This window comes from Manis pentadactyla, chromosome 1, assembly GCF_030020395.1.
Source record: "Manis pentadactyla isolate mManPen7 chromosome 1, mManPen7.hap1, whole genome shotgun sequence".
Lineage (NCBI taxonomy): Eukaryota > Metazoa > Chordata > Mammalia > Pholidota > Manidae > Manis > Manis pentadactyla.
The window spans coordinates 12,707,162-12,720,567 of NC_080019.1; the positions used below are offsets into that span (position 1 = coordinate 12,707,162).

At 57.7% G+C, this 13,406-nt stretch overlaps 1 protein-coding gene across 4 annotated transcripts; it reads right to left on the bottom strand.

The window, feature by feature from the left end:
• Positions 1 to 515: 515 nt before the first annotated feature.
• On the bottom strand, positions 516 to 13,205 carry FHIP2B (FHF complex subunit HOOK interacting protein 2B). 4 transcript variants are annotated; one of them, XR_008992981.1, is made up of 18 exons: positions 12,819 to 13,205; positions 9,125 to 9,203; positions 7,289 to 7,458; positions 6,689 to 6,793; positions 6,472 to 6,594; positions 6,025 to 6,252; positions 5,724 to 5,920; positions 5,355 to 5,463; positions 5,066 to 5,142; positions 4,579 to 4,768; positions 3,873 to 4,018; positions 3,655 to 3,783; positions 3,415 to 3,505; positions 3,074 to 3,217; positions 2,606 to 2,746; positions 2,319 to 2,419; positions 1,090 to 2,143; positions 516 to 819 (listed from the first exon to the last, which is right to left on the bottom strand). XR_008992981.1 is itself a non-coding variant. In XM_036889002.2 (17 exons), exons 1-17 carry the CDS (start codon positions 12,861 to 12,863, stop codon positions 2,005 to 2,007), a joined length of 2,214 nt encoding a protein of 737 aa, XP_036744897.2. In that variant the 5' UTR covers positions 12,864 to 13,205; the 3' UTR covers positions 516 to 2,004. The 4 variants fall into 4 exon arrangements, 3 of the variants coding, with proteins under 3 accessions (XP_036744897.2, XP_036744899.2, XP_036744898.2); XM_036889002.2 differs by having other exon boundaries at positions 516 to 2,143; XM_036889004.2 differs by lacking the exon at positions 12,819 to 13,205 and adding an exon at positions 12,047 to 12,085 and having other exon boundaries at positions 516 to 2,143.
• Between the last annotated feature and the right edge of the window lie 201 nt (positions 13,206 to 13,406).

The following is a 13,406-nucleotide window of genomic DNA, read 5'->3' on the forward strand; positions in this document are numbered from 1 at the left end:
CCAGGGTACTAGTATTTTAAAAAGCAACCCAAGTGATTCTAACACCCCGGAAGTGAGAACCAGGGATCAGCTCTCTTGAGTGTTCAGCTTGCCCTGCCCTGGAATACTCTTGGTTACCCCTCAGAAGCTGCACACACACATATTTAGGGACAGTTTAAAAATGATCAGGCCCACTGTTTACCACTAAAGCAGTCATACCACTCACAACATAAATGCCCAAAATGACTTCCATACAGATGCTCCAGTCGGTCCGTTCCCTCAGTGTTTCCGGGGCTGGCTGGCTGGCTCTCAGCCATAGGTAAGCCGAGCAGAAATAGTGCTGCTTGGCCAAGAGAGAGGCTGGCTCCTGGCAGGCACTGAGGAACATCAGATTTGCACTGCCAGAGCCTGTTTTACACAACCCCTCCAGTGCTGGGAGAGAAATTTAATTTGTCCTCCTTGGGGAGGAAGATGGGCCCAAGTTAGCAGTGGAGCACTGGGCAGAAGGACACAAAGGGTGGAGGACAGGCACTGTGTCCACGCAACCACACCATTTATTGCTGTGTTCTCTGTAGGAATGCCCAAGTACATCAAGGAGGGGAGTGTGTGACTCCTGGAAGCTGGAACACTTTCTGATGCCAAGAGTCCAGACCCAGTTTTCTCCCTGAGCTCTGCTCCCCCACCCCACAGTGACAGCCACGTGCGCAGCCACATGCACGCACATGAATGGGATCCTTCAGAGCAGCAGTTAAATCCTCCCCAGCTTGGGGGAATGCAGAAGGAGAGGTCACCGAGTTTTCTCCTCTTTCATGTCACCTCTTGGCAACCTGTGGCCAGCTTCTAGAAGCAGATGGGCAGGAAAAGGAAGCAAAAAGGGCTCTGGCCTGCTCCTCCTTGCCCAGGAGCAAAGCCAACAACTGTAGTCCTGTGCTGAGGTAATGCCTGGCGCCACCTGTGTGTTCCTGCAGGTCGAGACACAGTCGGCCGGGGCGGGGTGGCAGCCCCAGCCTGGGAGGGCATGCAGGGAGAACACCTTGACTGGCTGCCGGAACCCAGCCCCTCCCCTCCAGGCTCTGGGGGCCTGCAGTCAGGTGGGCATGCTGGCCTTACCTGCACCCTGAGCTCCCTGCTGCCCTGGAAGAGTATTCTGTGCAGAGCACTGGGCAGCACACCGAGGGTGAGGCCTGGCCTCCCCCAGCCTCGGAGCCCCTCTGCCCAGGTGGTGTGGACCTGCTGAGACGGGTTTAGAAGGCGCCAGAGAGAGAGACCAGCTGGAGCTGGAGCCTGGCACCCAGCCCCCGCTCCCCAGGCTCTCCCGCCCTGGCTACAGTTGCATCAAAGTTCTCATTAGCAGCTGCCCCCGCCTGGGTGCGGAGCATGCTTTGGGCATTTGCCATGAGGTGGTTGGGATTTTGCAATAGTCTCCAGCAGGGCCGGGAGGGAAAAGGGGGCTAACCCTGCCGGCCACTGCTCCTCCCCAGCAGTTCAGCCAAGACGGCAGGAGAATGAATGTCAAGTCTCAGCAGCATCTATGGCACCAAGTGGGGCAGAGACGGAGCCCCTGCTCCTCCTTCTCTGTGGCCCACACAGCACCCGCCTTGGCACCGCCAGCCCACTTCCCCTCCTGCCTCTGGAACTGAGTCGCAGGTCATGGCCTGGCCACAGGTGGCCCAAAGAGCCAGGTGGCAGGCACGAGCGCGAGGGTCTGGGTGCTCACCTGGTCCCCAGCATCCCCACCACCACCCTGACAGGGCTCTGGGGACACCATGCTAAGAGGCCATCTCTTGCTGCTTGGCTTCTGGTACCTTGGAGACCCACTCTCTGAAGCCCAGTCTGGTGTAGTCAACAAGCTAAGATCTGAGTTGACCTGGGAGCGGAAGTCCAGGCCTCCAGAGGGAGAGATCCCTGGGATACAGAGAGGGCCAGGCCCCCACCCGGAGGAGAGTGGTGGCAGCAGTGCCAGGTGGGAGGCAGCTCTTGGGCAGAGGTGGGGATAGGAGTCTTCCCTCCGGTCACACTCTGGGCTCAGACATGTCCTTCTGGGGGCGGGGAGAGGCGCAGCTGAGGACCGTGTGGAGGAAACTTGACAAAAGCAATGGCAGCCAGCTCCTTGCAGAATTCCTCAAGGACCACTATGCCCTGGGGGAGGATTTGGTGGTCCAGCCTGAGGGAGACGGGATGGGGGTCACTGCGGCACGCCCAGTGTGACATCCCAGGGTCCGTGAGGCACAACCCAGTGGCAGACACCTCTGAGGTCAGGGCTCAGCAACAGGCCCTCCTCTGACCCCACCTGGCACCTGCCCCACCCTGAAGCACTCCGACTTCCCTCGGTTACTTACTGCTCTCCAGGGACCTGACCCATCAGCTGCTTGCGTACCAGGAGCAGTTGGCCTGGGAACTGGGGTACCCTCTGAATTCTCTGCATCAAGTCCCCGATCACCTAGCATGGGAACAAGAGAGGACTTGAGGTGGGGACCAGTGACACTCATGCAGGGTCCCCTGCTCTACCACACCATGGGTGGACGTGGACCTATGCTTTCCCCTGGAGCTGGCAAGGATGCCCAATCCTGCTGCCCCGTTCCCTTCCCTCGCTGCCCCCAGCACTCCTTGGCCCAGGCATCCTTACCCTGACGAGCACAGAGAACAGGCTCCTGCAGCCAGGGGCCAGGTTGATGTAGGGATCCAGGAGGTACTCATGGATCAGGGGGTGGGGGAAGAGGGCGAGCCGGGACAGGACTGAGGTCACTTGCAGGTTCAGGCTGTATGGCTGTAGGGAACACGGTGGACAAGCTGAGGGTTGGCAGTGAGGGTGAGCCTTTTTGCACTCCCCCAGCAAGGCGCCCGGCCAGTGTGAACGTGTGCGGGGGTGGGGGTCATGTGATGCATGTGTGTCATGGATTCCCTGGGGCTGAGGACCAGACATGTTAGGGCGTGTGGAGCAGAGGCGAGATGGGGCTTCCCGCCTGGGGAAAGGTGAGGGCGGGTGGACCTGAAGAACTGAAGCCAAGCCCTACCCTCCCGAAGGACTCGAGGCGCCTCCTGGCATCCTCCCAAGGACCCTTGCCCTGTGGCCAGGCCCAGCCCTGCTGGCTACCTGTTCCAAAATCCGGGCTATACGGTCAAACAGCATTTGGAGAAAGTGACCCTCAAAGAAAGGCTGATCGGGCTCATGGGGGTCCAAGGGTGAGGGACCCGGGGGCCAGCCCCAAGGGGCAACTCGGGAACTGCACTCCTGGAACTGAAACAGGAGGTAGCGTTGAAGAGGTGGGCCCCAAGGCCAGGACACACCTGGACAGAGGGAGCCACAAAGGGAGGGCAGCTCAGGCCTCAGCTAAAGCAGGGAGCACCCGGGGCAGGTGACACAAGAAGGCAGAGCTCATCAACCCCACCGCAGCGCAGGATGAGAAGGGCACTGGCAGAGGCCTCCACACTCACCAGTCCATAAGCATCATGAACGTATGTGTCATATCCGGTCTCCTCCAAGAAAGCCGAGGTCTTGGCTTCCTCAGGAACCAGGCAGAGGAAACTGAGAGACAGTACCCTGGGTGTGGAGGGGCCGTGCCTGGGCTGCCTGCTCTCACCGCTCACCTCAGCCCCAAGGGAACACTCCCTCCCGCCGCACCCATCAGGGCCTCGGCCTGAGATGAACCGAACTCGAGTGGCCCTGCTCCCTACCTGTTGACAATCTCAGTCACGGCTGTCTTGCCATCTGAGTTGGTGACAGGGGCTGGGGGAGGCTTTGCAGATGGCTGGAAGCCAGAGTCCAGGAAGCCGTCCGTGAAGTAGGGATCTTCCTCCAGGTCTCTGTGACCGGGGCAGACAAGGGGGCCACCAGTGAATGACTTTGGGGTCTCCGGGGCACGCTGGGTCAGGAGGCACCAGTGCTCACTCACAGAGTGTCCTCATAGCTCTCGGGCTCAGGCGAGCCCCGGGCCACATAGAGGCGGCCTTCGAGGTTGCACAGAATCAGGCCATGGACGATCTGCTCGTGGGGCTTCTGGAGCAGCTCCTCAAACAGCCGCAGTGTGACGATGCTGATCTGGGGCGAGAAAGGGTCAGCAGGGTGCCCATTCCCCTCCCAGCTTCTACGAGTGTCTGGAAACTGCTCTCCCAGATAAGCTAAGTCCCCCCTGGAGAGGCCACTGTTGAGGGGGTGGGGGCGGGGGGCTAAGGGAGAAGGTTTTGGGTGAAGTGGATGGGTGTTGGCGTGGGAACCAGAGTCTGGCTGATACTAATTTGATATTCCGTATCAGGTAAGCCAGCTGGCGTCTCTGTGCCTCAGTTTCCATGTCTGAAAAAACAGAGTATCAGCCTCACCTAGCTCACAGAGCGGTAGTAAGCCTCAAACAAGCCAGATGAACATAAAGTCGTTTGCCAAATGTCAAGTGCCATCACAAGTACGTGATCGCAGAAAATTACTGTGAGACAGTCTGGCTGCCAATCACTGTGTCACTGTTTCTGGTGGCGAAGGGAGGGGTTTCAGTACCTCAAAAGTAGTACCATCTGGAGAGCTAATGAAAATGGGAAGCAGCTCCTGTCAGGAAACCCCTTGCGGTGGGGGGGAGGGCGGGGAGCAGGCGGAGGCCCCTCCCACCTCACCTCATCAGAAAGGTGGTTGCAGTGGCGGATGAGGTGAGCACACAGGGTGTGGGGGCTGCCCTCGGGGGCTGCAGGCTGCTGACCCGCGCCCATGAGGAAAGCCACGGCCTCTCGCAGCAGGGGAGGGGAGCGAAGCTGGTGCAGCATGGCCGTGAGCAGGGCCGTGGAGGTCAGGACGCTCTGCTCAGACCTACGGGGAGAGAGCAGGCCAGGGAAGGAGCCAGCCATGAGAGGTGGGGAAAGCCCAGTTCCTTCCTGGTGTTCCCACAGCTCCAGCTAATGTTTCTCTGATTACCCCCCTTCCTTCCTGAGGTGGTGCTGAGCCGCCTGCGTGTCAGGGGGCAGGCCCGGCAAATAGGAACCATGGAGCCCAGACTCATCTGACTCTGGCCAAGGAGGTTCCTGGCCTTAGGGACAGGGAGGGGCTCGGTGGGGTGGGAGACCACGGCCATGTGCCCATGTGTGAGGGACCCAGTCATGGACTTACACGTGCAGGAGCTGTGGCTGCAGAATCCCCACGAAGAACTTCTCAACCACAGCCTTGGCTAAAGCATCTGCAAGCACCTGGGCACCAAGGGCAGGTCTCAAACATAGTTTCACCTCCACAGGCACCTTCCCACTGAGAAGTAACTGTCTTTGCACAGGCAGGGGCCCTGCTCACCTGGGGCCCTGCCCAGCTCCCAAGAGACCACTTAGTCCTCAAGGTGGAGACAGCCCAGGGAGCAGCGTGAGGCAGGGGCCCCTGCAGAGCCTTGTCTAAGCCCGCCTCTGCTCACCTTGTGCGCCTCTGTGATGAGGTGGCCGCAGTAATCAAACCAGCCCAAGAAGGCAGCCAAGGTTTCCTTGCCAGGGAAGGAAGCCTCATCAGCTGGGGCACTGGGTAACCTGAGGGGGAGCAAGGAGGAGTCGTGAGGCCTTCCTCAGGGGTGTCCGGGAGCTGGGCCCTTTTCTGGGAGGTGGGGCGGGGGGCAGTTCTACTGCGGACTCTGGGCAAAAGCTAAAGTGACGTTTTCCTGGCGGGTGAGAAGGCCCTCAAGGAGGAGGACAGCCAGCAGGGGCCTCTGTCCCCTCCCGGAGAACAAGAGGAGCTGGCTACCAGGAGGACAGGCAGGGCTTCTGGCCTCTGATGACGTAGGCTAGCCTACCTCCAGCTGATGCTCCCCAAAGCGGCGATGTCTGCGGGGTCCAGGAAGGTGGGCATGGACTGGTACAGCTGGCAAAGGCGCTCAACAATCGCAGGGCAGCAAGGGCTGCTCTGCACCAGGTGGGTGGCAGCTGCCTGGGAAGCCACGCTTACCAGGAGCAGCAGGTTCTCCTGGGCCTTCAGGGCCACTCGACCTTTCTAGGGGATGGGGTACAGCGTCAGCTCCACGTATCTGGATCTCCGAGTCCCCTCCCAGGGATTGGTCGCCCAGTCCCTGCCCACTCCAGCTCTGCAGCCAGCACCTTGCTCTTGCACAGCCCGACCAGGGTGGTGACCAGGCTGCTCTCCCCAGTCTCTCCATCCAGCTCCTCAGTCCTGTCAGGCAGCTGGGTAGTCAAGGCCTGGGCTCCACAGGGACCCCTGTCGGGAGCCTTGCTCTGGGGGTGCTCCTTGTCTTTGATGCTGGCTGCCTCTCTAGGCAGGGTGGTGGGCTCTCTGGAGGCCTTCTTCCTACTGACAGTCTTTCTGCCCTGCAGAGGAGGTCGGGAGAGGCCAGCTGGTGATGCAGACATTCCGTGTTGTGCCCTCCCCAAGAGGTGCTGGCTGTTGGGGTCTGAGTTTGGAGCTGCAGGGGAAGCTGCCGACTGCCCCCCTGGGTGCCTGCTCCACTCTCTGCTTCCTCAGCAGGGCCTGGGGGCTTGTCCAAGGGTCCGGGCCCTCCCGCTCCTGTTCCCCATGGAGTTGCTCACTTCCAGGATGTAGGTGAGCAGGGCTGGATCCTGCTGGATCTTGGAGCAGAGGACGGTGGTGAACTGCACCTCCTCCTTCTCTGTGAGGGATCCAGGACCTGTTCCATCAAGTCGGAGAAGCTTCTGGAAGGGCAGCAGGATAGAAACATGGGGGAATGGGCTGGTAGGGAGGAGAGGGGCGTCACCCTGGACAACCCTTGGCTGCTTGGCCCCTCACCTGCACAGGCCTGTGGACGTGGAGGTAATGCAGGAGGGGGTGCTGCACCTGGGCCAGAACCCTGCTGAAGAACTGAAGCACCTGCTGCCGCATGCCTGGGGGGTACTGCGGGCAGGGAGTAGAGCTGAGCCTGGCGTGCTCCTCCTTCCCCCATCCCATCACTGCTCCAAGGGCACCTTCCCCACAAGCCTCCTTCCATCACTGTTTGAACCCGGCTGGTCTGTGTTGCCAATCCCTCTCCCGCTTTATCTTTCCCAAACCTTGTCATTGTTGAATGTGCTATATGCCAGCTCCTTGATGAACTCCCTCCCCTACTAGGAGTTTTGTCTGTTTAACCACTACTGGGTCTCCAGTGCCCAGGGCCCAGCCTGGTGTGTGGCTGGTCCTCAGTACACTTTTGCTGAACAAACGCAGGCTGGAGGAAGAAATGTTTCCTCATCTGGACAAGAGCGAGTAGACGAGGGGCCCAAAGCCAGAGGCGTATGACGCGCTAGGCCAGGCGGCCTCAGCACCCCAACCCCGAGCTCGCCCCCTCCCAAGGAGAGCCTGGGACCCAGGGCCCCTGGTGGGGAGAGTCCGCAGCTCCCCGGGGCTGCCCACCTCGGCCTTGCCCAGCGTGCACAGGGTCTCCAGGAGCTTGTGCTGCAGCAGGTACTCCAGGCAGGGCCCGGCCTCACCAGCCGCCTGCTGCCTCTCCTCGTACACCAGGATGTCCAGCATCTGCTTCAGCCGCCAGGGAATATCTGTTTTCTTGGCGGGGGTATTTTCATCTAATGGCAATTCAAGAAACGAGGGTGAAGAGGGTCACTTTGGTGAGATGAGGTCGGCCCGAGGGCCACACTGAGGCCAAGTCAATAGTTTACTTCAAAGACCAGAGGAAAGGGAAGTTTACAGTTGATGCCTCTACATTTAAAAAGACAGAAGATTGCCTGGAAGAGGCCCAGGATGAAGCCCTCAGACCGAGGATATTTGCATGCCCTGCACTTTGCTAGAGGGAGGCGGCATCATTTCTTCCCACCCAGGGCCCACAGAAGGATATGCTGCGAGGAGCAGCAGGCCAGCTCTGGGCTTAGTGTCTCTGTCGCATAACTTAGAAGCTGTCTTCTAGCAGCTTCCCAACAGATAACCTCCTGTGGCCTGTTTATGCCCCTTTTATGCTCACAGAGGGCAATACTCTATTTTTACAACGAGAAAAAGAATGCGCGGGTGACCATGCCTTTGGGCTTGGACCCGCTCCACGTGCCCAGGTCCTGATGGAGAGGCTGGTTTGCGGGCTGTCTCAGTCAGCGGCCCAGAGGGCCGAGTGCTTTTTTAAAGTTTTGCCACTTTGGGACTGGCCTTGGAGCACCCCCTAGCTTTCCTTGAAAGCATAGACTCTTGAGCAAGGCAGCTCACCCACCCCTGCACCTCAGATCTAGGGATCATTCTGGAAATTAAGACTGGGTCCAGGTGAAGACCCAGGGGGACCCAAGTCAATTCTGGATCTCTTCCTACTGTCCTACTAGATGGGGCCCCTTGTGATGACATCTTCAGCCTAAAAGGTACAAACTTCCAGTTACAAATAAACAAGTCCTGGGGATGTCATGTAGAGCATGGTAACTAGAGTAAATGATAACTGTATTGTATATTTGAAAGTTGCTAAGAGAGTAGATCTTAAAAATCCCCATAACAAGAAAACAAAATGCATTAACTCTGTGTTGCACTGGTTGTTAACGAGGCTTATTGTGGGGGTCATTTCAGGATAGACACATACATTGCATCAGTAGGTTGTATACCTGAAATGAATACAATGTTATATGTCAGTTATATCTCACTTTAAAAAAAGAAATCTTCAATTTAAAGCAGACATCACCAACTGGGGGTGATCTGGCTCCCAGAGGACATCTGGCAGTGTCTGGAGTATTTAGAGAGACATTTATGGTTATTACAATGGGGCAGGGTGGGGAGTGGGGGTTACTGGCATCGAATTGCTGCTAAACACCCTAAAATGCACCCCACAGCCCCCACAACACAGAGTGAATCCGCCCAAATGTCAGCAGGGCCGAGATTGAGGAAGCTGGTCTAAGAGAATGCTCAGGAGCCCTTCAGAGTGTCCAAAGGCCACTTTTTTGATTTCTAGGGCCGGCTCAGGCTGGGAAAAAAGTCTTTAGGAAAGGTATAGGCTGGAATCAAACCCCAGTCTGAACCAGGACGTAGAAAGCTCCACCTTACCTTACACAGTCAGGCCAGTGAGACTACCAGCTTCTTGTCCCCACTCCCACCTTACACAGCTCCTCTCTCTGAAGGTCAGAGTGGGGCCAGCTCCCAGTCTAAACTCCTAAGCAGTAAATGTCATCTTCCCGGGATACCTGCATCTCTGAGTTGCATGGTGACCTGCCCACATCTATATCCCCACTCCCTGCAGGGGTCCCCGGGCTTGGGGAGACCAGGCCCCACCTGTGCTTTCAATGTAATAGTTCGTGATGCCCTTCCAGTGCTCCACAAAGGCCTCCAGCAGGTCAATGCTGGGCTCCCGCTGCGGAGAGAGCAGAGACACAACCTAAGTGGCTGCCACAGACATCGCAGGCTCCACCACCACCAGTGCTCATCAGGACTGACACTCCACCATCTACTAATTGTCGGGGGGGTGCTAGCGCTGGGAGGAGGTACCAGGACCCAAGCTCTCAAAGGGACCAGTAACACATGTTCTCCAGCACACATCCAAACTGTTTCCTATCTTGTCAACAATCTCCTGGCCTTGCTCCCCAGAGCCCCTCTGGCTCCCTCCTGGCAACGCTGAACTCCTGCTACATGTCATGATGGCATAGTCCTTGTCCCGGAGAAAATAAGCACATTGGTGGGGGAACAGACACAAGAAAAGATCATTTCAGTACAACATGGTTATACTACAACAGAAGTACCTAGAGGAAAACCGGAAAGCACCCAAAATGATACAGATGGCAAACACGGCACAAAGCTTTCCAGTCCCTCTCATCTGGGATCTGCCCGCATCCGTGTTCAAGGCCACAGCAGGCTCAGTTCAGTTCAGCCAGAAGGGTAACACTGCCTACTGAGAAAGTGCCTCACTGATAATGTGCTTGCATCATTTGTCCAAGGCCACACGCAGGGTACCCCTAACTCCCCCTTAGCTCTGCTCCCATCTGCACCTCCTCCAGCTCCCGCTATGGACCTGGGGGATTCTGATTCTGCTGTGGGCAAGCCCTAAACCTGCCCCTTCCAGAAGTACCTTCTTCATCTCCACACCCTGGCTGGAAATGGCCTTAGACTGATCACTACCACTTTCCTTAAAAACTTCTCCAAAGAAGGGCATTTCTTCTCTATCCTCGCAGTGTAAATGTTTGTAGGAGAAAGATACATTATCATATAGTCCCTACCCACAGGTGCTCCTTTCTACCACTAGTCTTCACTCAGGCCAGTCCTCTGCCCAGGAGGCTCTGCATCCCCTATACTCAAAGGTCCAGCTAAGGGCCACCAGCTCCACAGAGCCCTCTCCAGGATTCCGGGACACATCTCTCTCTAACCTCATGCTTTCTGTACAACAGAACTGAGTGTGTACTTCTTAAACTGTTCATTCAGTATCTTTTGAGTGCCTACAATCTACAAGACACCATGGTAGATGTTACAAGCAATACAAAGATGTGTAAGATCAAGTGCCATGGAGAATATAAAATTGTGTTGAATGACTCAACTACAGGAAGAGCGTGAGAACAAAGAGGGGTGGAACGCGACCTCTGGGAAAAGAGGGGGGTCACTTCTCACAGGCTGGAACAGAGAAGGCTTTACTGAGGTTATGCTGGAACTAAAACTTGAAGAATTGGGTCCACTTTTAACAACTAAATATGAAGGAAAGACATTTCCTGCAGAAGGAACTCTATAAAATATTCTGGGGCAAGGATGGACTGACTGGTGTACAGGGCTTTGAATGCCAAGCCAAGAAGTCAGGCTAATTTTTTCTGCAGGCAGTGGGGAACAGGTTGATGACATCTGTGAGTGGTGTATTAGGAAGAGCCAGCTGGCAGTTGTGTGTAGGAAATGAAGGCAGGAACGTGCTCAGAAGGCCCTGCAGCAGGAGAGGGAGCAGTACCGGTCAGGGGCCTTGAAGCATGCCCTGCAATCCTTGACTGCCCAGGCAATCTTGTCATCTTTCAGAGGTAAGCTGTGGCGGCCACAACCCTTACTGGAGTGGCACCTTCCACAGTCCTTCCAAACACACCATCCACGTGGAGTGTCTGCACCTTATCACCTTATATGTGACCCTGTTATTGTTGGGCTAGCCGCCATCTCTTCTACTAGGCTGAGCCGGAGAGCCAGGCTTGTGCTTCTATCTCTGCCTGTCCCGAGAGGGCGCTGTGCATAAAAGCTACTCATGAATATTTACTGAGTATCTCAGCAAACTCAAGAGGGCCTTTCCATAGTTCCCTGTCTCTTGGGAAGCCTTCCGACCCTTGACCAGCACTACAATTACCTCACAATTCTGTGATGGGGTCTCACCTAGCATCAAAATTCATTTATAGCCTCCTAAAACCTTAAGCTGGGCTTAAACCAAAAAAGAACACTTCAGTAAGAACAGGAGAACCAGGGGAGCACAGGTTGGCCCGAGAGAGGCCGAAAGCAAAGGGGATAATCTTGGACTGACTCTATTATGACTCCAGACCAAAACAAATTGTACCAAATGATTTCTTTCTGAGGGTAATATTTTTTAAAAGAACCATAACAACTGCCATTCTCTCAGAAGGGGGCAGGAAAGAGCCCTCTTCCTCCACAAACAAGGAGTCACGCCATTTGCTGGGGTCTTATCCTGGTGATCCAGTCGCGCAGAGGACCTACACCAAACTGAGGGGTGGGAGAAGGGTTCTCATCTCTCCTGATGGTTACAGGAGGTCAGACAAATGTCTAGGGCATCCTCTGTATGTTGTATACTGAGCAGCCTAAGAAGACCCCCTACCTAAAAATATTGCCCTTGATCACCAATACCTCCTCTAGCCAGTGACGCTGAAATTCCCACACTGGAAGCACTAGGAATTCACTTCTCAGGGCTAAGGTCGGCTCTGTCCCATCCACTCGCCTCTTGTATGCAGCCCTCCCTGAGTCAGATCACTTCCTAAGATGACAGCTGTTTTGAATGGGGACGGGAAGGAGGGGAGGCGAGAGCATGTTGAGCCTCTCTGAAGGTGGGCAGCAGGGAGGGCAGGCTGGGGGCTGAAGGCGGAGACTTGGGGTGGAACCCAAGGTGGTTCCTCCTGAGAAAAATCTCATAAACCGACCTGACCAATTAGAGGAGGGTTTACACTACGAGACAAAAGAATTAACTTTACAGATTCTTGGCAGGGTTACTCTAAGTAGAGGCATTCCGCATACCGTGTCTAAACCGCACTTTCACCTTGCTGAATGAAGTGAGCAGCGGTGGGCTGCCTCTGACCAGCCTTCGACCCCAGCAGAAAATGGCAAAATGACACACTCCTCTTCCCCACGCAGCGGCCCCACTACGGGGGCCTCTCCTGACTCAAGGTTCGGCCGGCGGGGGCTGCTGTAGTGTGGTAACATTTAGGAAACTGTGCTTGTTCCCCGCGGAAGGCTGTTTCCGGGGCTAGGAGCCCACCGACCCCTGCACGGCGTGTGTACCCTTCCTGGGGTCTCGGCCAGCCCGGGCCCCAACCTCCCAAGCCGGGGTGGGCGCGCCCGCGGCGCCTAAGGGCGTGGAGCGGTCGGGGGGCTCCACCGAGGGGGGCGCGGCGGTTTGTTAAGCACAAGTGACGACGAGGACGGGAGGAGCGCGGGGCCGGGGCCGGCAGGCGGGCGGGGGGAAGGGGCTGCGGGCGAACTCGGGGAAGAAACTACTGGGGATAAGGGAGTTCTCCAGCCCAGAGGCGTGGGAACCGGACGCGACTGGGGCGCAGGAAAAATAACCAGCACGCAACTGGGGAGAAGCGATAGGGCCTGGCACGACCGGGGAGGAGCTGGGCACGAGAACGACAGGAAGCAGCCCCTGGGCCAGCAGGGCTGTGCGGGAGGGCGCGACGCGGCGAGGAGGCCCGGGACGGCGCCGCGGCCTGGGTAGGGGTCCCCGCGCCCGCCCGCCGGTCGGCTCCTCCCCGCTCGCGCCGCCCTTCCGGCCCCGGCCCGGCCTCACCGCCCCCACGGCCTCCTGCAGCAGCGCCCCGAGCCGGCTCAGCATGATGGCGGCCCGGCCCGGCCGGCTCCGGCGGCTCCGGGCGGCGGCGGCGGCGGCGGCGGCGGCGGCGGCGGAGCTCCCGGCGGAGGGCGGCCGGAGGCGTGCGGGGGAGGCGGGGCCCGCCCCGGCCCGCCCCGCCCCCCGGAGCCCCCGCCCTGGGTCTTTAGCGAGCGCTAGCAGAGGCCCTGGAGGCCGCGGACGCGGGCGCCGAGCGTTCCCGGCGAGGAGCCATCTCAGGTCCCGCCGGGGCCCTTTAGGCAGCCAGGTGGCAGCAGCGAGCGACCCTTCGAGGAGGCGAGTGGGACCCGGGAGATTTTCCTGAAGGAACGAGGCTTGTGGGTTCCGCAAGTCTCTCGACGCCCAACGCGGCAGCCGCTGGCCACTTGGAGCTGCCGAGCCCTGAACCGTGCCGTCCCTGGGGTGTGCGAGTGTGAAGTCCAGGCCGGATCCGAAGACTTAATGACGTCTTAAGTTAAATACAGTATATTATTCCACCTCATTTCACCTGCAGCTTATTGCTGTGGTGGACACACCGTCGGTCCAGAC

Bases quoted from the DNA above. Each gene is read 5' to 3' on its own strand.
- FHIP2B (XM_036889002.2), bottom strand. From the start codon at position 12,863: ATGCTGAGCCGGCTCGGGGCGCTGCTGCAGGAGGCCGTGGGGGCG. The intron at 3,784-3,872 runs GTGAGTGAGCAC...CCCCGGTCACAG, and splicing joins GAGAGCTATGAGGACACTCT to AGACCTGGAGGAAGATCCCT. The intron at 3,218-3,414 runs GTGAGTGTGGAG...CTCCTGTTTCAG, and splicing joins TTCATGATGCTTATGGACTG to TTCCAGGAGTGCAGTTCCCG.